A 26,639-nucleotide genomic window follows, 5' to 3' on the forward strand; every position below is an offset into this window, starting at 1 on the left:
TTGTGTAAAAAATAATTCACATTTTAATAAACTGTACACTGGAAAAACAAACTATAAGCTGAATGAAGTATATATTCATTGCAATTGAAGATATTGTTGAAATATTCGTCATAGCTTATCTTTCCAATTCAACACAAGGGCTACTAAGAAATAGCAAAACTGGATTTCTCTCATTCACTGATTTCTTACCTAACACTGTGAAATTGTGTTTTGGCAGAATACACAATGGGAGATGCCAGGATGAGTTATTCAACTTGTAGGCAGAATTTAAGCAGCCAAGTCAAGTGTTGAAGACTTGATCTTTGTGTATACCCTGAAATGTAAAAGTGAACAAAACCAAAGAACAGTGCTAACAATGTATTGCTGAGAGTCCTAAACTGAAGAAAAAAAATAAAAGCAAATTAAGCAGATAATGGAGAATTAGCAGTCAGACTGATGTAACTCAGCAGCATTTCTTTCCTTCATCCTTTTTCATGTACTAATACTTGATTGCTTCAAAAGGAGCAAGCAAAGCTAAAAGGACAAATCAGAGGTCTTCCTCAGTTTAAATAACTATTTTGTTATTTGCAGATAAAATCACAGGTATATTCAGAAGGAAATAAAGTCATATCTTTCCTTCCTTCCTGATGTCCACAAAGGACAACAAGAAAACACTCCTGAATCCCAAATGCAAGTTGGATTGGAAGAAATAACCTTTTTCCCAAACAAAATCAAATATAGTAGCTTGAGAGAGACTCAGAAGCACATCTATTTCCCTTGGTGTTTATTTCAAAATGAGCAACAAAATGTATGAATCTCAATTCCAGAAATGCTTCCAGTTCTCTTTAAGGTGTTATCTTTATCATGTGAAGAAATAGAGCAGGTAGTTCTTTCCATAAAAGACAAAATCAGCTCGACTTCAATGGATTTATGACCTTATGACCCCTGTACTGTTTTGCCCTAACCTACCCTGGTTTTTGCTATATTTGTATCATCGTATGTGACCAAAATAATAACATGGAAACTTGTGGTCAGAACTGAGTGAAATGAAGGTACCATCCAAAATAAGGAGTCCAAGCAGTGACGATGTGCCTGTGTTACCTGGCACATGGCTTTTAGATGCAGCACTGGCTGTTCTCCTATGCTTGATTTTTCTTGCTCATGATTAGCATTTATTACATTTTAAGTGTTCTTAGTTCTTGATCTGTGTATCCAAAATGCTCTTGTGCCCAGCAGATGAGGTTCCAAGGTTTGTAATTTAGATCCCTGTAGTATGATTTGTTTGATAAATGCTTTCTGCCAACATTAGACCAGGCTTGGAGGCTGTCAGCTCACTGACACCATGAACCAGGCTATTGGAGAGCCATTAATGTAATGTGTAGTAAGATTAATTGGTCAGAGAATGTACTCTACCTTCCATTTGCTGTATTGGTTTACTTTCCTCACAGTGTACAGAATAGAGACATCTGTTAAGAATGAAAGAGAAAAGATAAAGGCAAAAGATAGAGCATGATTTATTTAAGTAGGAGCATGTGCAAACATATTTATGGTTTATTCTACAAATGGATCCCTTCTCTCCCTTCTGTTCAGCCCTAAGCTTTGCATGGTTAAAATTATGTAAATCTATTTATCTGGGTAGACTTCTCATCATAATCTTATACCACTAAGAAACTAGTTCCAAATACTCTTTTTAAAATTTGATGATTTACAGAACAAATAGAAGAATGTTATATTATCTGAAAGTGGTAGCAGGCAGATAAATTTGGATTGCATGCAACTCCCAGTCATGTCCTTTAAAGCAAAACCATACTAGCAGCTGCTGTGCAGGCGGTGCATGTTGCCAGTGGAATTTATTTCTGATTGACTGGGTACTCTTTGACTCCAAATGCTCTGTCTTGAACGATTGCAGTGAGTAAAAGTGATGGGGGGAATTATAAGGAGGAGGACTATAGGAGTGGGACAAACATAAAAACAGTTTTTACTCATGATCAAAGGAGTATTTGAATCTATATTTTAGGACCTGAAAAATTAGTAAATTACAAGTTTCTATATTTTTATTACATGAATGACAAAATACTGTTAATATGGTGTTTTTAGAATTGCTTAGATTTGAAGTAGATATAAATGCAAGTGATAGCAGGTTTTGATGGCACAAATCTGTTCAGAAGAGCATGTAACAGTAGGACAAGGTCTAATGGTTTCAAGCTAGAGAAGGGTAGATTTAGGTTAAACGTTAGGAAAAAGTTCTTTGATGTGAGGTTGGTGGATCACTGGAACAGGTTGCCTAGAGAGCTGGTGGGGTCCCCCCCATCTCTGGAGACATTCCAGGTCAGGCTTGATGAGGCTCTGAGCAGTCTGTTTCATTGGGAGATGTCCCTGCTTATTGTAGCGGGTTGGACTAGATGAGCTTTAGAGATCCCTTCCCACTCAAGACATTATATGATTCTATGAAATGGTTTCAGTTACTTTGCAAATGTATTTTTTAAGTGTATTATTTGGCAGGTATATATTTTTTGTTTGTGTAAAGTATGAATACCAAAAAATAACAGTTTCAACCTGTTCCTAGAAACCTTTCTTCATTATTTGACAAACTGGTATTCTTCAACCCTGGATTTAATTTTTGTGTGTATTTAAAATCTTCAGAATTTCAAAATAGTGCAGCCTTTCTTGGACTAGGATGTGAAATATATTTCCTTTTTTTTTTTTTTTTCCTAAACTGAAGATAGGAGACAGGAAAACACCTTTGTTGGCATTGTTGTGGTTTGGTGTGGTTTTTGATGTTTTTGTTTGTTTGTTTTCAATTGGTGAATATTAAAACATGCTGTGTTCTGGGAGTGCATCATAGTGCTAACGAGGATGAATAATTTTTTAATTTTACTTCCTAATAGCTGTTTTCAGTATTTTGTATACTGATGCAGCTTTCCACAGTCTTGGCAGGAGCTACAGGTGAGAAGTGAATTAAGTCATCTGGCTTCGGTCAGTGCCCTGAAGAAGAGTGTTTCTTGCTGTGTATTAATGAGATCTTTCCTCTTTCACCTAGCAGGCAGGAGGTTTTGAATAGCTTCATATTGTCTGAAAAATATTTCTTCTCAATCATGCTTAAGAAGATAGGTCTAACATCTCATTTGCTCATCAGGAATTCTAAAAGCTTGTCTAAATCTGATTATATACTTCATGTATCTTTTGCAAGCTGTTCCAGCAAGTAGGTTCAAACACACTTGAGACCTTCCTTTGTTCTGGTCTAGTGCATCTCTGTCCATGCCACCCTAGGGTACCACAAGTGCTGTGAAAGATGACAGTGAAAACATGAGATATGCTTTGCTGATGTTTCCCAAGGCATTTTTTCCTCCCCTGCACAAGGTTGGAGGACAGTGACCTCCAACAGGAATCCAACCCCTAAACCCCATAGAAGTTCCTCTACTAAACACAGCCATCCTCCTAGCCTCAGGTGTCACCGTAACATGAGCCCACCATAGCATCACAGAAGGCAATCGAAAACATGCCATCCACACATTAAGCTTGACAATCCCACTAGGATTTTACTTCACTGCACTGCAAGCAGTAGAATGTTAGGAAGCACCATTCTCAATCGCCAATGGTGTATGTGGTTCAACCTTCTTCGTTGCAGCAGGATTCCGTGGATTCCATGTAATCATTGGATCCTCCTTCCTATCAATCTGCCTTCTACCACTGTGAAGAAGCTCTTTACTAAGTGTGCTCTCTCTTTCATTTTCAGGCCAGAGCCTCAACAGAAAGCTCCTTCTGCCCCTCCACCCCCACCCCCACCTCCGCCCCTGCCGGAGCCCACCCCGCCAGAGCCAGAGGAGGAGATTCTTGGGTCTGATGATGAGGAGCAAGAGGATCCTGCAGATTACTGTAAAGGTGTGTGCAACTCAGCAGTGTCAGTGAGGGTAAACTTTGTCCTGCACGTCTTAACTCTGGCTCTTGGGAGGTTTTCAAAGACCTGATCTTTAATTACGGAATTTGTTTATACAACAGTTGTGAACAACTGGCTCATTTCAGGTCTAGGTGCAAAACTATCTACAGCTTTACTTTTTCACTTAGCCATATCTTATTTATACATTTATTCAATAATTATACAAATGCTGCATCCCTGTTTTCTTCTTATAACATATACATATAAGAATAGAGAAAAAACTTCCTTGATTTGTGTTAGCTATAAGAGAAAAATCCCACCCAAACCAAATCAAATAACCCCTTCCACATTTGAATGGTTCCAAAATGCCTTGATGCCTTTAATAACATCAACTACATTTTTGATCTGTATTTTTTCCCCTTCTATCACCTGCAGCAGCCTGAGATGTTACATGCTTCCTTTTTGCATGTTGTCTTTTATAGCATTCACCGTTGTCTGAGACTACCTCATCTTTATAGCTCTTAATTTCCTTAATTTTTGTAGTTGCTTAGATTAATTTAAAAAATATTGTTAAATCCATAAAAACATGTGATTACAGTACAACAGTGTTAATAATTCTCGCTGCTACAGTTGCAAGTCCATTCCTATTAGGGTAAAATGTGTGCTGTACTTACATGAAATACTATACGTAACAGGTCTATAAACTTTGGGTTATCTATTGTTGTAGATTTCAAGGGTATGAATTTACTTGGGGAAACATCAAAGTTTTATCACTTGAGATTAATGGTTCTGAGCAGCCAAAAAGCACTATTTGCATGTTGACTATATCTGATATTCTGTATTCCTTATATCAGGAAACACTTTCTGTGTCAATTATGATGATGTCCTCTTAAGCAGAAGTCTCTGTGTAAGCCTGGAGATGTGCTATTGTAAGAATCCCCTCTCCCAGTCTACTACAAGTTGCTTTGTATTTTCAGATTTAACAAAAGTGACTATTTAATTTTGGTACAGGAAGTTTTATTAATATGTGATACTTCAAATGTTTAAGTGGCTTACAGATACCAGGAGTGAAAACCAAACAGTAAAAGTTGAAGTCTGCAGCAGGGAGAAGAAAAACATGTTGCTAAAGCATGTTTGTTCGGTTTTTTTTAAATTCTGTTACAACGTGTTTGTTCCTTAAGTTCCCTAACTTTTGGTATGTGTGACATCTTCCATCAGTGAGTAAGGATTTGTTGTTTAAACATTTGTTTACTTGTAAACACCTGTATATGCTTTAGATTAAGCATTTCAAGGCCCCCACTTGGTTCCTCCCTGAAGTAAGGGCTGCACTTAATTTCAAACAATTAATTGTTGTCAGTGTTCCAGTATCTCTTGCAAAATTTCACCGTCTGGAGAAGATAGATCACAAAACAAAGATGGAAATAGTCTTCTGTTTTCAGCCTTCTTATAAGTTACCCATTTAACTAGAATCTCTGTGATTATAACAGGTCAGTAGTGAGATCTGTATGCTTTTAAAATGAACCATGATACTCTTAAGGATACTTGCGAGTTTCCTGAAAAATTCTGTACGCTTAGAGGTTCTTCTGGATCCTTCTGGTCTTGAAGCTCTGAATTAATGGAAATATATTAAAGATGGTTCAAGCTTTGGCTTATTTCGGTGTCATAATCATGATTTGTTTCTGCAAGAGCAGTGCTTTTGTTGTTCCAGTAGATGGTTTTCCTATTTTCTGATTGTATTTTCCTCTAAGACTGATCAGTATGTTCACTTCTTTTAGTCTGCTGGGGTTGAACTGAAGGGAAGCTCACCATAAGAATCTGAATCGAATGGCCAGATTGGGGTGATATGGGGCCATACAGATTTTGTGTTTTGTTTATTTTATATTCAATATAGAGAATGAGTAACTTATTCAGTCAAGAATTCCAGGGATGGCTTTTAAATACATTATTTTATTTTTTTGAGAGGTGTTTTAGTAGTTTGGATATGTTTTTCTCTTTTGTGTTACCTTACCTGTATTTATAGAGTGGAAGAGAAATACTTGGTAATTCTCAGCTATTACTGTAGCATCTCTTTTCTTCCTAATTTTATATCCAAAATGGCAGTCTCTCAGGATTTTTGAGTGAGACACAGAGCATACTCCCATCTGTTCTCAGCCCCAGTCTGATGTTTCACAGGAGGCAATTCTGATGAAGAAGTGTATAATTAATTTTTTTAATGAATTAAACATTTTACCTGTTAATTATGCTTCCCATTGCCAGGGTATTTTTATTTCTAACTTTCTTTTTTATTTTTAAGGATATATTACTATGTACTGGGCTAACATCTTCCTCACATTATGTGGTGGTTAGTAAATAGTCATGATAGTCTTTTTAATCAGGAAATTGAATTAATTTTAATTACCACTGATGTGAAAGAGACAACAGCCATAATTATAGGAGACCAACCTCTGTTTCCGGGAGGCTTCTTCCAGGGTCTCTTTAAGTCTGTGAAATTACTTGTTTTGGTGTCACAGAATTTACATTAAATGCTTTTCAAATCTTTCTTTAAGGAATGGAAATATCAATGGACTTTTGATTTTTCAAGAGGTACTTAGACAATGAAGCTATTTTCTTTTTTTCTGAAAAGCCTTGAAACACTTGGAGATATTTTTCAAGAGCCTGTTGTGTCATGGATGTAATTGGAATTCTTTGCTTCTCTGATCCTCATCTTTGCCCCCTCGAGATGTCTCCCATTCATCCAGTTCACAAAGGGAATAATTCCCTATACAAACATAGAACTAGCCAACTAAATTACCAATACATCCAAGAGACATTTAGGAATAGTGATCTCATTTCTCTGACTTTCTTTCTTGAGTGCATCTAGCTAGCCATGAGAGAGACTTTCTTTATGTGTATGCTGCAGTGAATTAGCACAAGGTTTTTTGTCACATTATCAGCAGTGCTTACATGTTGTGTATTTTCAAATACCAGTTTTTTTTTCCCAAAAGTACATAATTTTTCTCAAATCACTAATTTTGCCTAAATGCTTTATTGTTACTAGTATTTAGAAATATCTCTGGATCATGAAGAACTTACATAATTGCACTCATCATAGGATGACACCAGTTTTAAAATGCATTTAACTACGCATGTTGTTACCTCGTTGTCCATAACCTGTAAATGAATGTGTTGCTGAACTGAATGATAGGGAAGTAACATGAACAGGAACAGTAGTTGATAATTTCCAAAACAGTCCCTGTTGTGGCTTAGGAAGGTGGAAAGTATATTGTGAAGTATGTATACTCAGAGAATGTGCTACTGCTGTTGGTATCTGTAACATATGCTGGTGTATTGCTATAATTAGTTATGACAGTGCTGTAGGGACTAAAATAACATGGCTTTTACATATATAGTATTGTTTTTCTTCCAATATGTAGATTTTACTAAATTAACTTACCAACCCTAAGTTTATTAACTTCACTTTGGTGTCTTTGACCAGTTTCCTCTGTAGGGTGTTCTCTTTTCTGTCTGAGATAGGAAAAAACTGTCTCAAGTTGTTGACTATTTTTGACCCTTTGAAGCACATGTATGCCAGAAGCTCTCTGCAGAAAGGCAGACTTATAAGGCACTCTAGTTTGCCTAAACTATTCTTAGAAACATACGTTTGCCTGTATGTAAATTTTTCATAGTTAGTTGTTAGCTGTTAGCATGTCAAAAAAGCATACATTTTGTTTAATGCTCACATCCATCCTTCTGGCAGTGCAAAAGGCTGCATGAATTGTGACTGTTTTCATATACATCTGAAGCCATGTAACTGTTAAGGCATTACTTAATAGGACTAGATATTTAGGAAATTCTGAAATTTTCCAGAAATTTTTGTGTTGTTGAATTTTAAAGTCTGTTTTGCAAACCATAGGGAGTTGTTAAAACTAGGTGTGAACTATTTTTCACTTTTTCTAAATATATCTGCTTGCAATAAAAATAATTAATAATGTTTCATATTTCTAACTGTTTTCATGCAGTGATACGTAACAAAAATCAGAAGAAATTGTATGTATTATGTGGTAGTGTTTTGTGTAATTCTTGCTGTCAGGTCAGCAGACTTGATTAATTTCACAAGTGCAAACATTTTCAGAAATGGAAAGGTAGAATTGCTGTATGTTCTCTCATCCTTCCACTCACATCTATCACTTCATCATTCCAGCTAGAGTTAAATGGAAAAAAAATTACCAAAGAGTAATATTTTTTGTCCGGTAACTGTCTTAATATATTACCATATTTATTCAGATTAAAAAATATTTTCATCAGCTGTTACTACATGGATAGTAATAACATAATAATAGTAATAATAAATAATAGACAAATTAAAAATTAATTTTGTTTTTAATGTTTCTGTTGGTATGGATTTGTATTTGTGAGTTTATTCAGCAAAATTTCTATAATAATTAGGCTGCAATAGACTTGGGCTTCATATGTGGCTGACAAAATTTCTTTCATGAATGAAGTGGACACCATAATAGCCAACACTTGCTCTCAGTAGGTCAGAGCTCTCACTGCCCCCCTTTCCTGGAGTGTAAATCCAATCAGATGTTCCAAAAGTGATTGGGTTTGCTTTGAAGAGTAAGGGTTTCCCACTTGGCAAGGTTGATGCAGTGGAAATGAAGGTCTCTTTCTAGGCTGCCAGGTGAGTTGTTCTGGCAGCTTTTCATGAACAGTTCCTTTCCAGTGGTAGAGGGGAGGGCATCAGTCCTAAGCTGGGTCCATGTGTTTCAGTCCTCCTCTGACACCCTGAACTGGAGTGGCCTGGACATGTTGGTGTTTGTATACCTAATGAGTTGGGAAATGAAATATTGTGTGTGATAGTAAGTATACAATTTTTGTCATAAATCTCATGAGTTAGAAGTTTAAATATTCTCATATCTGGGTCTTCATAGACTGTGCAAAATTTGCATGGAACAGGTGTTGCTTCATCACCTTACTGCTGGGCTGGGGGAGCTGAGCCTGTGCTCTGTGTCTGTCCCTGCTACCTGTGCACATCAGACTCATGTCTGTGCCCAGTGAACATGCCTGACTCCCTGGTGAAACTGGGAGGCAGGTGGGCAGGGAGGTGTGCAAATTTAGTGCTATGTAGCCAAGACTTGTGCTGCCCGTCTGAAGTTGTTTGTTGCTGTCACTTGGTTCAGACCAGCCCTTGCCAAGACAAACACTAGTGAGTGCTGCTCCCCTGCTGCTCTGGCCCAAGCTGTTGGGAGTCTTTGCCAGCAGAATTACATGCGGGAGCCTGGGCAGCTGCAGCCATGTCAGATGGGTCAGCTTTTGGAGGCTGTGAGCAAAGCAGAGAGTGTCTGCTAAGCTTGGAGCTACACTGTAACTTACAAATATTGAAGCTGTGTGTTTCCAAATTTCAGTTTAGATATGACAGCGTCTAAAGCAATAAATTATTTAAGCCTTGTCATTCTGTTGAATTTGTAATCTTTGTAGTTCTGTTGTACAATTGTGTTAAATTTAATAATGTGCTCTGGAAGCATTTGGGAAGAGTTCACAAGTAAACTCTTGAAATTCTGTTAAGGCAAAAGATCGAATTAGCAAGGGAAGGATAGAAATATATCCAGATTTGATGTTGCTGTTCCATAGATGAAAGAGAAGATAAAAGCCTTTGTTTTAAATCCAAGGAATTAAGCGCCAGGTTCACATTGTTGTCGTAACTGGGCACCCATTCTAACAAGATTTTCAGAGGATTTCAAAACAAACATAGATAATGTAGTCTGAGGTTTTCCTAATTTTAAGTGGAATAGTAAATAATTGAGGATACTGCCAAAGGACGTTTAGGCATTCTGTTGTGAAGGACTAGAAGGAACCAAAGGTGATTCCTTGACAGCCACTCTCAGTCTACTGCAGGTGATGTTCTGGAGGGCTGCATGGTTCAGCTTTATTATTTATTTGCAGTTTAGGCAAAACTGTGGATATTATTATTAGTGTGATACGGTCTAAATAATTATCTTGTGCAATCACTGCCTTCTTGGTTTCACTGGGAGGAAGAATGCCTCCTAAAATATGAAGGAGGTAGAAAGCTTCATTCACACTGCCTAGAAACCTGACCAACTGCCAGCTTGCTCTGTCCTGTTGGCCCTTTTGTCTGAGGAGGCTTTTGAGGACCTGTGTAGTGGTCTTAAGTTACGACTGCAGATTTCAGTGGTAAAAGAGCAGGTCAGACAAAACCTGGAGCTGCCTGTTCTCTTTTCTTTCTCAGTGTAAAAACCTCTGACATGAGAAAAATGCATCGCTGCTATGGATCAGGAGCCAAGCAGAAGAGCATCAATAAAGTCTGATCTGGTCTTAAGATTTTCTCAGGAAGTATTCTATTGCTGCCTTTATTAGTAGAAATCAAATGGGAATTAAAACAATTTATGTTGAGATTCTGCAGTCATCCAAAATATGTTGACTAGAGAAGCTTCAAAAATGATAAAGAAATAATGCAGATCTTTCCTGTACTCTCTGTGAAGTGGAAGATAAGCCTGGGGAAATAGAAAACAGATGGTAATATTACCACAAATAAAAGCCATAAGAGAGAAGGGTGAATAAGCACTACAGAAGTTACAGGACGTGAGTTTTTTCCCTCTAGGCCAAGTAGGGCAGAATTTGTAACATTAGAGTAAAATTTTCTTTAAATTTCCTATTTGTAGTACAGGAAAATGTGCAGAGGACGATTTATACTACAAGAATTACTTGAAAACCTGGGAATTACTGTTTGTTTTCTGAACATTGTTTTTCTACTCGTTTTTTCATGAAAGGAGGCTATCATCCAGTGAAAATTGGTGATCTTTTCAATGGCCGGTATCATGTTATTAGAAAGTTAGGATGGGGACACTTCTCTACAGTCTGGCTATGCTGGGATATGCAGTAAGAAAACTATTTATTTCCATTCCCTTTTTTTCTTGAAGTATTAATTTATTTTGTTTACAGTAACTTTTGTGTTGCATGCATGATAAAGTTATATAAATGTTTGCTAGCTTTTTATACAGAAGATATATACAGTCTTATTTTGCTATTGGCAAAAAGGACTAGTTTATAAAAGCTCTCAGAAATAATTGCAATTTTATTTTCTTCGGCAAATTAGCTTTGATTATTGAATTTGCATGTTGTCTTGAACATGTGAGAGTAAGCTAATGTTTTATCTGTTGATTCTTTAACAAAAAAGTATAATTATACCTTGATTGAATGATAAAACATGTAACCAAATATCTCTTCTAAAGATATTATTGTCAAAGACACAAAATATTAAATAGATCAGACTATTAACTGAGTATTGTTAAAAGTTGTTTTTAAGTGTAATTTCAGTGTTTTCTTTCAGAATACAATACGTTATGAAATAGTCTATTTAAAGTTTCTCAACTCTCAGAGTATGTTTGTTTTAGCTCAGAACATGTGTTGAAAATGTTTTTGTCGTTTTCAAGGGGGAAAAGGTTTGTTGCAATGAAAGTTGTCAAAAGTGCCCAGCATTATACAGAGACAGCCTTGGATGAAATAAAATTGCTGAAATGTGTAAGTACCACTCATGCAATACAGTGCACAATACTAATAATAATAGTAATAATGAATGTTAAAAGTATAGTGGAGTATTGTTTTGAAACTTCTTTTTAATTTTCTTTTTCTAAATAGTCTTACTATGTGTTACCATGATTGCTGAAGCTCCAGAATATTGTTTAACCTCGTGTGGAAAGCTAAATAATTAGTATTTTAAAGTGATTTTTTTTCCTAAACTGTGTGTATTGACATTCTTGGTTTAGGTTCGTGAAAGTGACCCCAATGATCCCAACAAGGACATGGTTGTACAGCTAATTGATGACTTCAAAATTTCTGGAATGAATGGAATTCATATCCTTTTGAAAACATGACATCTTCATTAAAAGTTATGTACTAGGATAAGTAAGCATTGAGTTCTGGCTTTTTTCTAGTTTGTTGTACTTTAAATTTGTGAAGTAGAAACACCGAAGTACATGTAGATGCAAGGAATAACTCAGTGTGCAGTGCAATCACCAGAGTGAAAGTAACTTAGCTTTTCTCAACACAATGCAAAAAAAAAAGAAATGGAAATTCTGAGTCCTGTCATGGCCTGCAGGAAATAGAGATACTTGACTTAAAAACAAGTTTTACTGAAAAGATTTGTAATAGCTGAGGCTTACAGAAAATATGTTTTGCTCTAGACTGGTAAAGAGAAAAAAAGTGTCAGTGTCATGAAGACGCTGGTTTCTGTTTTCTTATGGGAAGTGTGAGAATATGGAAATTCTTCTCTTCTTTATGTGATCCTCTTTTGGCCTGGTGTTAATCTTTTTTTGGAGAAAGGTTTTAAAGCTTTAGTATTGAATGCCTCCTTTCAAAATTGTTTAGAAGGAGGATAGAATAAAATATTACTGAATAGTATTCGCAGGGAAAATTTTTGGGCTTATGAACATATTTAGTTTTAGAGTTGTGCTAACATGAGTTATCCTTGCTAATGATATTAGATATTTTAGCAGCTTATTATATTACTTATTTAATTTACTGTTACAGATGGCGTTTTTGTTTATGCTTGTTGTGTCTTGGAGCCTAATAACAGACTTAATTGTTCATGGGGTCAAACTACCAGACAGAGAGACAGTTCCTGCTGTAGAGAGTTCAACGCTAAGTTGATTTTGGTGATATGCTTTCAGTCTTCAGCTTATCTGGTTAAGATGCTCTTCACTAACTCTTATCGTCTAGGAGAGGAATCTAGGAGGTGACTGTCAGTAAATCTGAATGCCCACTAGACAGCATCCTTTCAAGGAGAAATGTGCAAGGAGTTTTCATCCCATCCATCCATCTCTTGACATTAGTTATGAAGCCTGTGGTTTGTGGTAAATGAGGAGAGTGTGGGGACAAGTACTCTTAGATACAGAATGGAGTCTTAACTGTTTTCCCTTTCTGCCATTTTGGTTTGTTTCCTAGTTGATTTAGTAGTCAGCTAGCTTGGTGGAAATCTGTATTTTCCCCTTGATTTTAGCATCAAATTAAAATGAATTAAAATAAACCATTGAGTTGCTAGTAGTAATTGCAACCTGCATATAAATAGTTTTTGACCAAGGAAATTGCTTAACACAGTGAGGCAAAGAAAAGTCATCTTTATTCTAGGAGCTGTAATAAGTGTAATAAATACAGGGGGATGTGTGTGTGTCCTGGTTTGAGCCAGGATGAAGCCAATTTTTCTTTTTACTGATTTTTTTTTTCCTTCAGTAAGCTTTCTTGTAACTAGCAACAGTGTGTTTGGGCCTCTGCATGGCCACTGCATGGGCCTCTTAATCCCAGGGTTGTGGGTTCGAGCCCCACGTTGGGCGCCAATAAATTGTTGTCACAGTTTGACTCAGGTCCGACAACAATGCTCTCGATCCCCTCCCCCCCCACCCAGGTAGGGAAGGAGAGGGAGAAAAAGAGAGAGACTTGGCTGGATTGAAAACTAAACTACACAGCTTTAATTAAAACACTAATGAATCATACAAGAAAATATATACAATTATATACAGATATATTCAGGTTATGGGCAAAAGCCTCTTGCCTTCCCCCACCCCTCTGCAACTCCCACAGCACTTCCCTGAACTGGGAAGAGTTCCGAGGAATCTCGAAGCTGCTGCTGGAGAAAGCAGAGAGTTACGGGGGTCAGGAGATCTCGAGCCTAAGGGTCGACGGTGATGGATGAACAGAGTCCTCCCTGGATGCCGGCCATGGACAGAAGAGAACGGGAGAAGAAGAAGGAAGGAAGTTGTCTTCTGTGATCTCTGACCTTCCTCTGAGCTTACGTAGATATATGGAATGGAATATCTTTGGCCAATTTTGCTGTCTGTCTAACTCAGCCTCCTACGGGAGGGGGTCACGGATCTCCCCATAGTGTCTGAGCCGGCAGAGTGCAGGTGCGGCCTTGAAGCCTCAGTAGTTAGAAAAACATTCCAGTGTCTTATCAGCCTAGCAGAACACACTGTTGCTAGTTACAAGAAAGCTTACTGAAGGAAAAAAAAATCAGTAAAAAGAAAAATTGGCTTCATCCTGGCTCAAACCAGGACAGTGTGTTATGCTACAGTAGACTGATAATTTTTAAAGTACTTGTACATTAAAAAAAACCCTACAATTATGATTTTTTCAGGAAATAACAGAATTCCCAAATTTGGGCACTCCAGTGTTTTCAGTAAGTGTAGATTATTATGTTTATTTGCACTGGAAAATTCTTAGAGCCTTAATAAATTATTTGAGTGGAGCATTTTTTTAATAAAGGATTCAGATAATCATGTAGTGAAACCAGTGTTCAGAGAGACAAATGAAAAAAGGAGGAAACATTCCTGACACAATAAGACATTACAATAATTGTTACAAATTTCTCTCCAGTTAACATAAAGCATTAAATAAATGCCATAGAGCCTGAGTACTGCCAATCCAGAAGCAACTGAGACACATCTGGAAGTGCTCTGTGTTGGTACTGGAGTCTTTAATCCTTGTCAGGTTTCTAAATTCTCCTGTAATGCGTGTTTGTAGATACAGTTACAGGTAGGATTTTAGTGAAGAAAGAAAAGTTTTACGTACTTAAGCCTTTCAGCTGATTAATGTTATGCTTGCTCTCACTTTTACTGCTCTGCTGTGTTTCCCCATTTTAAACATAACCCAGACTGTTTTGAGGAGCGTTTCATAAGAGGCATGTCTGCTCGGTAGGCTTCAGGTTTATTTTTGCCAGAGGACTTTTTGGACTTCCACTTTGGATGTTAGTGCTATAGGCAAGGCTGGTTTCCTAATAGTTAACACACAGCTTTTCTCAAACTTTGCAGAGAGCAGTCTGGCTTACAGGTGACGTTTTTCAGGTCAGGATAGTAAATCAGACTACAGTCACATTTTTGCATCCCTGCTCTAAACACTGAGCCTCCTGTATGTCTTCTCCCCATCTTTTTGCCTCCCCAGTACTGAGCATGCCTTGAGCTTGCCCAAGTCCTCCCAATAGGAGTTGCAGTCTTTTTCAGGTACTTATCTTTTCTGTGGCCCTTCCCTTTCTTTTTCTGTCTCTGCCATGCTCCTTGCATCTTCCTTCTGAGTGCCATTCCACTTCTCTGCACCCCTTTTCTCTTCTGGGTACTGGCAGTGCTTAGCACTTCTGTAAGTGCAAGGGCTGGCATGAACATGCATTGATGAGTCTGCAGCAGCAGTGGTCTGAAGGACTGTGGGCGGATGTCCTAAATTTCAGTTCTGAGTGCTGCAGTGTCTTGTCTTTCTGCAATCTGTGGTGCTGTAGCATTGCAATTTTACTGCGTGGGCTAAGTTAATAAGCCCTGCAGGGCTAATGTGGTCTGCTCATCCTTTTTGATAGCTGCAGGCTTGACTAGTGAATTCGGTTCATTGGATGCTTGTGTAGCAAAGTGACCAAGATGATTTCCACTTCTGAAAGGAACAGTTTTTATAGTATTATGAGTAGATGTGCTTGACTTTTTTGTGTGTGTAAGGGTGGTGAGACACTGGAACAGGTTGCCCAAGTTCTGGATGCCCCATTCCTGGAAGCGTTCAAGGCCAGTTGGATGGGGCTTTGAGCCACATGATCTAGTGGGAGGTGTCCCTGCTCATGCCAGGTAGCTGCAATCAAAATTCTAGAGAAGATGGGGAGGATTTCTCCCCTAATGATGTAGTTCCCTATGAATGGCCTCTGAGATACAGACTGTCTTATTTCCCTCCATTGAGATTTTCCTGCAATATCTGTAAGTTATTTAATTTTCTGTTCTTTGTGTTATACTATTCTTCATGAGGTTATATTATAATGTCGTTAAGATTTTCTGACTCCTGGTGATGTTAAGGTCATTCCCAGCTCACATCTGATTATTAACTCAGTATAGTCAAATTGTATAATTTCTTGCCAGAATGTTGTGGATGATAAAACTTAGAATTAGGTTGAATATCCACATATTTTCTCAATAGAAAGATAAGCTACCCAGGTATATTAAATGTAGGACCTCTAACTTAGGGCTGAGCCACAAATCAGTGTAAGTTCTTACTTCTTGTTTTTTCCTAATACTTTTCCCTACTCATCTTCTATTGGCCCCTGTCAGTAACCAGTAGTAGGTGCTATGTGACATTAAACTTTTTGGCATAGTTGGGTTTTTTTGCATATTGCTTCTGAGTTTTGCATTTTCATTGTTCGTGAGTTCTCTGGTGATTGCTATTATTCCCTGCTGTTAAAACTGTAGGTGGTAAGATCTATTTCAGTCTTTGTTGTCAAGTGATTCTTAAACTGAGGTTAATAAAAAAGATGTTTAGTATGGTTAATTTTCTAAAACACTATTGCTTCAGTGTTTTGTTGTTAAAACCTTCTATTAATATAATTTAAAACTTCTTAGAAACTAGAGATAATAGGTCAAATCAGTAGTTTTAGCTGTTTCAAGAAAAACAAAAATGAAATAGTTCTTTTTGCAATTATCTATTTCAGCGTTCATCCTAATGCTATTGTTAACATGTGAAAAGATTTGCATAATTAAAATGTTTTATTTTAATTTGTTTTACATTTGAGCACTGTTTTTTGTATGCTTTTGAAATTTAAGTGTAGTACCAAAGCACATACCACGTTTGGCTCATTTTAAGGGGAACAGTTTTCCCTCTGAACAGGGTGATGATTGCTGTAGCCACTATGCAAACAAGCATTTGTGTTGATCTAATCAACAAGTTTATTTGAAAATTATCCTTAATTAAATCTCAGATGTCTGTATGGTCTTCGAAGTACTTGGGCATCATCTCTTAAAATGGATAATCAAGTCCAATTATCAAGGCCTTCCCATCCGTTGTGTAAAAAGTATAATTCGACAGGTAAGACTTGTTAATGTTCTAATTAGGTTTTCCCACAGTTTGAAGGTTAGAATGTTGATATTTCAACTGAACTCTTGCTAATAAATATTTAAGATGATTTTATGGGTAGTCGCAGGGGCAAAGGTTTACAAGAACATCTTTCTGGATAGCCTGAATTCCTGCATGTTGGTTTGTTTGTTTGTTTTTAAATCAAGATTTCCTACAGAAAAGGAAGTTTCCTGAGCTGCTTTAGAAAATAAAAAGTTGAAGCAATGAGTCTGTTTCATAGATGTGAGGATATTCATATTTTATTGCAGTTTTGATTGACACATCGTGCTTCTTAAAGAAGTTCTTCTGGAAAATAAAGCATCAGACCAATGGGAAATAATAATACTAAGTAATTATTATTATAATAAATACTGTTGTTGTTTAAACTGAAGAAAAATTGTATCTCTGAAAATTAGGTCCTAAAGGAAAAAACCTGTTATTTGAAAATTGTCTATCTTTATGTAAGTTTTTGTAGAGTCAGAGGGCTAACAAGATGAAACAGTTCAGAACATTTAACTGGGACATGTTCTTTCAAAACACGTTCTTTTGCTATACCTTGAAAATCAAATTGCTGAGAGATCCTAAGGAGAAATTGTCTCTCAGCAAAGAAAAATGTCATACATATCTCTCTGATTATGTACATACTGTTACTCTATGTGCAGTGAAGTTAATGGTTGGTAGAATTAAGTTATATTTGGATGTGATCTTAAAGGTCTTTTCCAACCAGAATGATTCTGTGCTTCTGTGATTTTGACACTTAGGTAACTTGTGTTGCCTTTATCAACAATACCATATTTTATACCATATTTTATTAACAAATCACTTAAAGTAGTTACTTCCTTACCAATTATGGCTGTATGTCAGCTGATGAAAATATCAACCCATCAGCTCTTTAATCAGAATTAGGTAAATAACTGATTGATGCAGGTGTTCTTATATAGTTGGAATTCTGCATCTATTAATTTCTATACAACTAGATGGCTCACCTGCTAGAAACACTGAGCTGCAGTAGTGCAGTGCTGCAGCCCAACTGAGTTGCCTGCTATGAAAGGAGATGGTGGTCAGGCACAGGAACAGTTACTTGAAAGGGGAAAAGTCTTTTTGAAGGGGGAGATACCAAAGATACTTTCACATTAATTCCACTTCTGCATATCACAGTGGAATAGTTATTTTTTTCTTCTGCATGTTTATGGCTTTCAGTGTACTCTAGAATATTTTTTTTCTTTGCCTCAGAATTACAGACATTCGGTGGTAATTTAGAAGATGTTCTGTAGTATAGTAGGGGAGGAAAGAGATTATTATGAACTGTCTTTATATTGCTATTCCTGTTAGTACTTCTAAAATTTGAATTCAGTTAACCACTAACTTACCTTCCCAGTATAAACCAATCTTTCTTTAACATTTCTTACTTTGAGACATACTGCATGCTTTTTCAGTTGCTTTGGCAAGTAGGCAAGCATACTTTGTATCTGCAGGGAAAAAATACAGATTGTCAAGAACACAACAGCTTTTAGATGTACCATTGGCACTGATGTTGAGTCCTGCTCAAGTGAACATACAATTTTTATGTAAGCTTATAAAGGAAACTTTTTGGAAAGGTTGCGGTTCCAGTCTAGCTCCAGAATTGGAGAAAGCAGAGCCATGCACTTGAGGTGTTTCTAGGATACGTTAGCTCAAGTGTAAATATCATACACGTGCTACTGCTGCTCTTCTCTTACCTGACCTACCTTATGTGCTAGGACTGGTTCTGGTACTAGTTCAGGACTGGTGGCAGACCAATGCCTCTATATTCTGTTACTGGTATTTGAAACAACACATTTTGCTGTTAAAGTTCACCCTAGCTAGTTATGTCATAAGGGATCCTGAGAGCAAGGAGCTTGCTAATTTTTTTATAAAATACCTGGAATGTCAAAATGTTCTTGTAGCTGGAGCTACAGTCTGGACATCTGTTTCTTGCTGTAGAATACTCTCTAAAAATCAATGGAAGTCATTTAATTGGGATCAGTTGGATTTCTGTGCTTTTTTTCTTGCTGTGATTTTTCTACAGTATTTATGTAGTTTATTATTAAGTTTATCCTGTTACATTATTCTGTACTGAGCAATTACAATAATTGACTTCCACAATTTATCATACCTAGGTCTTAACCTAAAATACTTGTAAAATCACAGAAACCATTGTATACCTGCTATGGTCAGAATTTGAGAAATTTTTCATTTTGTAAAAATGAAGTTTTAAATTTTGTCCCATAATGCATTTTTAAGACTTTGGGTATGCAGGTTTGATAAAAGTTATCAGAATTTAGCTTGTAGAGATTATAAAAGTCTAGTGGAAAAACCAATGTGACACTTGCAGGTAGACAAATTCTTAAATCAGTGTCCTAGTCACATAAAAGGCTGAGTTACTATTGGAATTCTAAGGAAAACTATAGTTAGCATTTCATCCCATCAGCACGTTTGCCTTATTGCTTTTTATTATAATCCATTGTAAATGGATTACACAAAAACCAGACTTCAGTTATAGTATGTAGTACTTGCAGTGGCTTTTTTTAGTAACTATCTTTTAAGCAATGATCCAGTGAGCATCAGTCTTTCTGACTGAGCAGCCAAATTAATTTTTCAAAGGAAAGTGCATCAAGGTTTTTTACACATGTGCAGATCTTCTAAAGAGCACTTGGGAAGTGGAACTCTGCGAGCAGGTTGCTGTCATCAAGACAATTCATCCAGCCAGAATCTTACTCATGAAAATCTTGATAACTGAGTTTATGAGCTAAGTAAATTAGCCTATCAGACAGCATGTGGACTGCAGGCAATCAGTTGAACATCTCTGTACTACTAATAGATACATTTGTCTTGGTCTGAGTAATCAAAATAATAATTTTAAAAATCCTTTTATAATTAGGTACTTCAAGGTCTAGATTATCTACACAGCAAGTGCAAGATCATTCATACGGATATAAAGCCAGAAAACATTTTGATGTGTGTGGATGATGCCTATGTTCGTAGAATGGCTGCTGAAGCTACTGAGTGGCAGAAAGCTGGTGCTCCTCCTCCCTCTGGCTCAGCAGGTATGACAGTAAATTTAAATGACAGGCATTAAAGTTCCATCAGTAAATTAATACTAACCATATTTTATTTAATGAAAATTAACGTTTTAAATAGTTACTTGTGAAAAATACATGTGTTGTTAATTCATAATCATGCTCTGGAAACTCAGGGAAATGCTTTGTTTTCAGTTTTGCACGTTCACGTTTTCAGGGCCCCAGATGGAGAAGAAGATCTATCGGTATACACTGTTGTCTTGCACTTCTAATTTTGACAATAATTAATAATCTTGCCTAAATTATTTGTCTGGTTCCATTACAAGTTCATCAGCATCCTTGTGAAATTATCTTCCTTCTCATCAGTTATAACCTTTTCTCAGAAGGCAGTGAAAATTCTTAAAAGTCCATAGTTTTCCACCCTTGAAAATGGGATTTTTTGTACCTAACTGAAGTTGTGATAAGCCCTTCTTCCTAGAAGTGTACATGAAACGTTTTATGTTGAACTTGCTAAGGGTCTAGGAGAAACCAAGTTAAAGAAATTCAGTCAGTAAAGACAAACAGGATGTGTGGCTTTTCTAGTGGTCTTTAGTACTATGGTTGCTATTTATTTGCCAATCCAGCGCATTGGCTACAGGCAGTGGAGAAATAATAACATGTAAATATCTTTGTAATAATATTAGAAAATATATTACAGAGTAAAATCTCTGAGGTATAATAAAATACCTGTTATATCAGGAACAAATACTGTTGTCAAAATCCATAAATATTTCACTGTATTACATATGTTAAGATACAAAATCCTATAAACCATGAATACATTGTGTTGAATTTTGCATAATGTGTAATCACATACCTCCAGGCTGTATGTTACTTGTGTGGGTAGTAACTTGATTTTGTTCATGCAGTCTTTATATTGCTTCCTGACATTAAAATAAGTATTATTTTAAGAAATCATACCATAGAATCATAGAACTTGCTCAGGTTGGAAAAGACCCTTGGAAGCACTGAGTCCAACCATCATCCCTACCCTACAAAGTTCTCCCCTAAACCATGTCCACCAACACCACATCCAAACGACCCTTAAACACATCCAGGGATGGTGACTCAGCCACCTCCCTGGGCAGCCTATTCCAGTGTCTTAACCACTCTTTCTGTGAAAAAAAAAATCCTAATGTCCAGTCTAAACCTCCCCTGTTGTAGATTGAAGCCATTCCCTCTTGTTCTGTCACTGATTACCTGTGAGAAGAGACCAGCACCAACCTCTCTACAGTGTCTTTTCAGGTAGTTTTAGAGACTGATGAGGTCTCCTCTCAGCATCCTCTTCCTCAAACTAACCATTCCCAGCTCCTTCAAGTGTTCTTCATAAGATTGATTCTCTAGGCCCTTCACCAGCTTCGTTGCCCTCCTCTGTACTCGCTCCAGCACCTCAATATCTCTCTTGAATTGAGGTGCCCAAAACTGGACACAACACTCCAGGTGTGGCCTCACCAGTGCTGAGTACAGGGGGACAGTCACCTCTCTTCTTTTGCTGGTCACACTATTTCTAACAGAAGCCAGGATGCCATTGGCTTTCCTGGCCACCTGGGCACACTGCTGGCTCATATTCAGTTGCTTGTCAATTAGAACCCCCAGGTCCTTTTCTGCCAGACACTTTCCAGCCACACTTCCCTAGGCCTGTAATGTTGCCTGGGGTTGTTGTGGCCCAAGTGCAGGACCTGGCACTTGACCTTGTTGAAGCCCAGACCATTAACATTAGCCCAATGATCCAATCTCTCCAAGTCTTTTTGTAGAGCTTCCCTGTCCTCATGCAGATCAACACTCCTGCCTAGCTTGGTGTCATCTGCAAACGTACTGATAGTACACTCTGTGTCCTTATCAAGATCATCAATAAAGATGTTAAACACAAACAGTCCCAACCCTGAGCCCTGAGGAACACCACTTGTGACTGGCCCCAGCTGGATTTGAGTCCATTGACCACCACTCTCTGGGCCCAACTGTCCAGCCAGTGCTTGATCCAACAGATCATGTGCTCATCCAGGCCACGAGCAGCCAGTTTTTTTTTTATGAGAGTTCTATGGGGAACCATGTCACATGCTTTTTGGAGGTCCAGATAGACAATATCCACAGCCTTTCCCTCATCCAATAGCTGGTTCATCAGGTTATAAAAGGAGATCAGGTTCATCAGGCAGGACCTGCTTTTCATAAACCCGTGCTGACTGGGCCTGATTCCCTGGTTATTCTCTATATGTTTTCTAATGACACACAAGATGATCTGCTTCATGACCTTCCCTGGTACCGAGGTCAGACTGACAGGTCTGTAGTTCCTGGATCCTCCTTTCTGCCTTTCTTATAGATGGATTTAACATTTGCTACCATCCAGTCCATTGGGATCTCCCCAGTCAGCCAGGACTTCAGGTAAATAATGCAAAGTGGCTTGGCCATCACATCTGCTGACTCTTTCAGCACCCTTGGATGTAGCCCATCCAGTCCCTAAGTGCCTCTAAGTGCTGTAGTCGCTCTCTGACCACTTCCTCTTTAATTGTGATGAGCTCATTCTGCATCTCCTCCCTGTCTCCTAGCTCATGTGCTGTATATCCATGGAACAGCTAGTTCCACTGCTAAAGACTGAGGCAAAGTAGGGTTAAGCACCTCAGCCTTTTCCTCATCCTTTGTTACTAAGATTCCCTTTGCATCCTATAAAAGATGGAGATTTTCCCTAATCCTCCTTTTGCTGTTAAGGAACTTACAGAAACATGTTTTATTATTCCTAACAGCTGTAGCTAGTTTGAGCTCTAGCTGTGCTTTGGGTCTCCTAATTTTCACCCTGCATAGGTTCACTTCATCTTTATAGACTTCATGAGTAACCTGTCCCCTCTTCCAAAGACTCTCCTTTTGTCCCTAAGGTCCAGCCAAAGATCCCTATTTAGCCAGGCTGGTCTCCTACCCTGCTTACTGGATTTTGGGCACACAGGGACAGCAGCTCCTGTGCCTTTAAAACTTCTTTCTTGAAGTATGTCCAGCCTTCCTGGACTCCTGTATCCTTCAAGGCAGCCTCCCAAGGGACTTTGTCAATCAGTCTTCTGAGCAGGTCAAAGTTTGCCCTCTAGAAGTCTAAGGTGGCAGTTTTACTAACCCCTCTCCTTGTTTCTCCAAGGATCAAAAACTCAATCATCTCATGATCACTGTGCCCTAGACAGCCTCCAACTTTTACTTCCCCCACAAGATCTTCCCAGTTCACCAGAAGCAGGTCCAGGAGGGCACCCTCCCTGGTCTGCTCACTTATCAGCTGTGTGAGGAAGTTCTCTTCCACACATTCCAGGAACCTCTCTGCTGTGTTGTATTCCCAGCAGGTGTCTGGGATGTTAAAGTCCCCCACAAGAACAACAGCAAGTGTCTGGGATATTTAATTAAGAATACTTTTACATTATTTCTACTACTTTCTGCTTGTATTGAGTTGTTTTTGTAAAAATATACATTTAATTTTTATTTTTATTTTTTGTAGTGAGTACAGCTCCACAACAAAAGCCTGTAAGTATTGTTATATAATTCAAATTAACTATCCTATTTTTGGTTTCTCTTAAGTGTTAATAGCTATTAGGTTGTTGGTAGTCTCTACCCTTTTTAAAAGGTTGTTTAGAATAAAGCTTTTATCTTTCAAATAACCCTTTTCTTTTAATGTCTTTGGCCTTACCAGTTTTAAGCACAGTATTTCTTTGATGGTAACTCTCATAGACTCATCATTCTACAGCAATGTCAAATAAAATTAAGCATTGCCCTCTTCATCTCTCTAGGAATAGTCCATTCCACTCACATGCTGACAGAAGTGGGTGCATGCACCAAATATCATGATTGCAGATAGATTAAGGACTTCAAGGCCTTAATTATCAAGGCCTTAAAGAAGGGTTTTTTTGTGAAGTTTGAAAGACCTTTTTTCCATATAGATCTAGCAAATAATCACTGCAAATACAGCTGTTTAGAAATATCTGAGGTCAAACCTGCTTTCTGTGTCTGTGTGTACAGAACCTATATCATTTAACTGGCTGAAAATTAACAGGATTGTAAAGTAACTTCCTGGTTTTGACTGTCCCATAGCTTCTTTTGAAGATAATAGGATTTACAGATAAAACTGAGAAAATAATACTCCCTTTGTTCCTTCTGCTTTGTTTGTAAATTTTGTGAGGATTTCTTACTGTGATACCTAAGCAATTAATGAGAACTGGATAGATCTAATTTATGAAATAGTAAAAAGACAAATCAGAATTCCTTTAAAATACGAGGAACTGTTTCAGTCCTAGCTCAGATGTGTTAATTTTGCTTTTGTTTGTTATTGTACCTTAGTTTTTCAACCCTTATGTTATATAAATGTGAAACTTTTCATAATGGCCATCTGTTGTTTGTAATTCATATGTTTTGGGCCAGAACTGAATAATAGGAATGCTTTCCTTCCACACAGAAATAGCTGAACAACAGAGGATGCATTTAAAGTTCTTTCAGTCTATGGCTTTGTGTTATTTTTCTCAGCATACTTTTGCTGGTCATCACCTACATTGTAGAGAGAGAGGAATAATGGATGAAATTCATATGTAAATTACTAGATAGGATAACAGAGTGTCTTCCACATGCAATATCATCTCTTGATCTGGACTGAAGTTTAAGATCGCTGTTAGTCAAGATGATAGGATCATAGTAATTTTATATCTAGAAAAACCATGTAAAAAGATATTTAGCTATATAAGATTTTTTGGTAAGTTTTTTTGCTTTGTAAAACCCCACGTCATTCTTGATTTGAAGTCAGATGGAAAAAGCTAAATATACACTAGCTTAATTGTCATCCAGTGTTTTCAAATAAAAAGTTATAATACTGCAAGTGAATTTCATGTGAGATGCCTTAGGAATAATTGTTTAGGGGTTGTTTTTTTGTTTTGTTTTCTTTTGTTTGTATTAATATTTTAGGTTGGAAAAATCTCCAAAAACAAAAAGAAAAAACTGAAGAAAAAACAGAAGAGACAAGCTGAGCTGTTAGAAAAACGCCTGCAGGAAATAGAAGAACTAGAGCGAGAAGCTGAAAGGAAAAAAATTGAAGAAAATGTAACCTCAGCTGTACCATCAAATGAGCAAGAAGATGAGTACCACCCAGAGGTGAAACTAAAAACAGCTGATATAGAAGAGGTAGTAGATGAAGAACCTGGAAATGATGATGGTTAGTATTACTTGCTTTTATTAACCCTGAGTTTTCTGTATCAATGGGAAAAATATTTGCAGCATTACATCTGATGCAGTGAACAAGGTCTCCAGTCTTTCCTAGATTATTTTTTCATTTTCTCCTGTAGGTAAAATGTCTTTGAGGAAAAGGAAAGTCAGACCTACTATAGAAATTATTAAAAACATCTATAGCAGTCTAGCTATCAAATCCCATGAAAGAGCACACTGAAAATAGAACAGTCAGTTGTCATACCACATTAAGTGGCATAACCAGGTATCTTGGTGAGATAGAGGAAAAGTAAAATTAATTTGTATTTTGTAACATTAATATGGTTACAGTCACCCTTGCTTTCCTCTTTTTTTGTTACAATTTTTGTAATCTATTCAGGTAATAATAACTGCAGTTTCTTTACTTAAATTTTTAAGATTTATTGTTAAAATTCTTGTTTATTCCTGGTGATTTGGATAATGATTGTTATGGTGCAACTCTGTTCTGGCTTTCCTGGTTTACTTGTCAGCTAATTCTGATTAAAATGTAACTATTGAAACTGTCCTTTGGCTTGGTTTGATTTATTTCTACTCTTACAACAAATTTTCCTTCTTCAGTGATGACTCCCTGTTGAACCCAGATGTGAGTTACAGATTTGTAAAGCCTGCTAGACCTCATACATCTTCCTTCATGACATTTTTCTCTTCTGAATTGTTCCCTCCTCAACCACTTCCCATTGTTTATTTTTTCCAACAACCTTGTTGGTTCTTTCTTTCGCCTTTAATTTAGATTTTTAAGGTCTTTGCATATTTCAGGAATATTCATTATTTCCTTGTGTTAAATGTCAGAAGTAGTTAAAAATTAGGAATGCCTAATTTAAAATGATATATTGATGTATGACCTGTTGTGTTCCTCATTGAAATTTTTCAGGTGAAGCAGAAGATCAGGATGAAAAAGAAGACACAGAGAAAGAAAACACTGAAAAAGATGACGACGTTGAGCAGGAACTTGTCAACACTGACCCTACAGACCCTAAGTGGATAGAATCTCCCAAAACAAATGGTCATATTGTGAACGGCCCATTCCTATTGGAACAACAGATTGAAGATGAAGATGAGGAAGAGGAAGAATGTCCAAATGCAGAGGAGTATAATCTTGATGAGCCAAATGCAAAAAGTGATTACTCTTATAGCAGCTCCTATGAACAGTTTAATGGTGAATTGCCAAATGGACGTCATAAAATTCCTGAGTCACAGTTCTCTGAATTTTCAGCTTCAGTGTTTTCTGGGGCTCTAGAATCTGTAGCTTGTGGTTCTGCTGTTTCTGAAGGATCAACTGTAACTGAAAGAGAGGAGAGCAGCCCGTCTCACGACAGGAGCAGAACGGTTTCAGCTTCAAGCACTGGGGATTTGCCAAAAAGTAAGTATTCCTCGTAATAGCTTATACTATGCTTGAAGTCTGTTGGAGGCATAGGGGGTGTCTTCTGGAAAATGAGCAGTGGGGTTAAACCTTATGTGTATGTTTCATCTGTGTTCAGTGACACCTGTATGTAGATTTTACTTTTGTTTTGGTTAAAATTCAGTACCCAGCCTTACAGGCAGGCTGTCACACTTCTTTCAGTAACACAGAAGGATCTTTCAGTGACAGACAAGAACTCTTATCACACCATTTCCCTGGCTTTGGTTGAACACTAGGTCTAGCACTTTTCAGT

General features: G+C 37.3%; 1 protein-coding gene across 1 annotated transcript in view; it reads left to right on the forward strand.

The window, feature by feature from the left end:
• Window positions 1-789: 789 nt before the first annotated feature.
• The window catches only part of SRPK2 (SRSF protein kinase 2), a 50,336-nt gene continuing 24,486 nt past the window's right edge, over window positions 790-26,639 (forward strand). The window contains exons 1-11 of the mRNA XM_010003846.1: window positions 790-817; window positions 2,323-2,332; window positions 3,716-3,861; window positions 10,624-10,732; window positions 11,287-11,374; window positions 11,620-11,707; window positions 16,563-16,669; window positions 19,596-19,761; window positions 23,240-23,265; window positions 24,691-24,937; window positions 25,859-26,351. Of these exons, the coding sequence (XP_010002148.1) occupies window positions 790-817; window positions 2,323-2,332; window positions 3,716-3,861; window positions 10,624-10,732; window positions 11,287-11,374; window positions 11,620-11,707; window positions 16,563-16,669; window positions 19,596-19,761; window positions 23,240-23,265; window positions 24,691-24,937; window positions 25,859-26,351 (1,508 nt within the window). The remainder of the gene's footprint in view (window positions 818-2,322; window positions 2,333-3,715; window positions 3,862-10,623; window positions 10,733-11,286; window positions 11,375-11,619; window positions 11,708-16,562; window positions 16,670-19,595; window positions 19,762-23,239; window positions 23,266-24,690; window positions 24,938-25,858; window positions 26,352-26,639) is intronic.

This window comes from Chaetura pelagica, unplaced genomic scaffold, assembly GCF_000747805.2.
Source record: "Chaetura pelagica isolate M959 unplaced genomic scaffold, ChaPel_1.0 scaffold1048, whole genome shotgun sequence".
NCBI lineage: Eukaryota > Metazoa > Chordata > Aves > Apodiformes > Apodidae > Chaetura > Chaetura pelagica.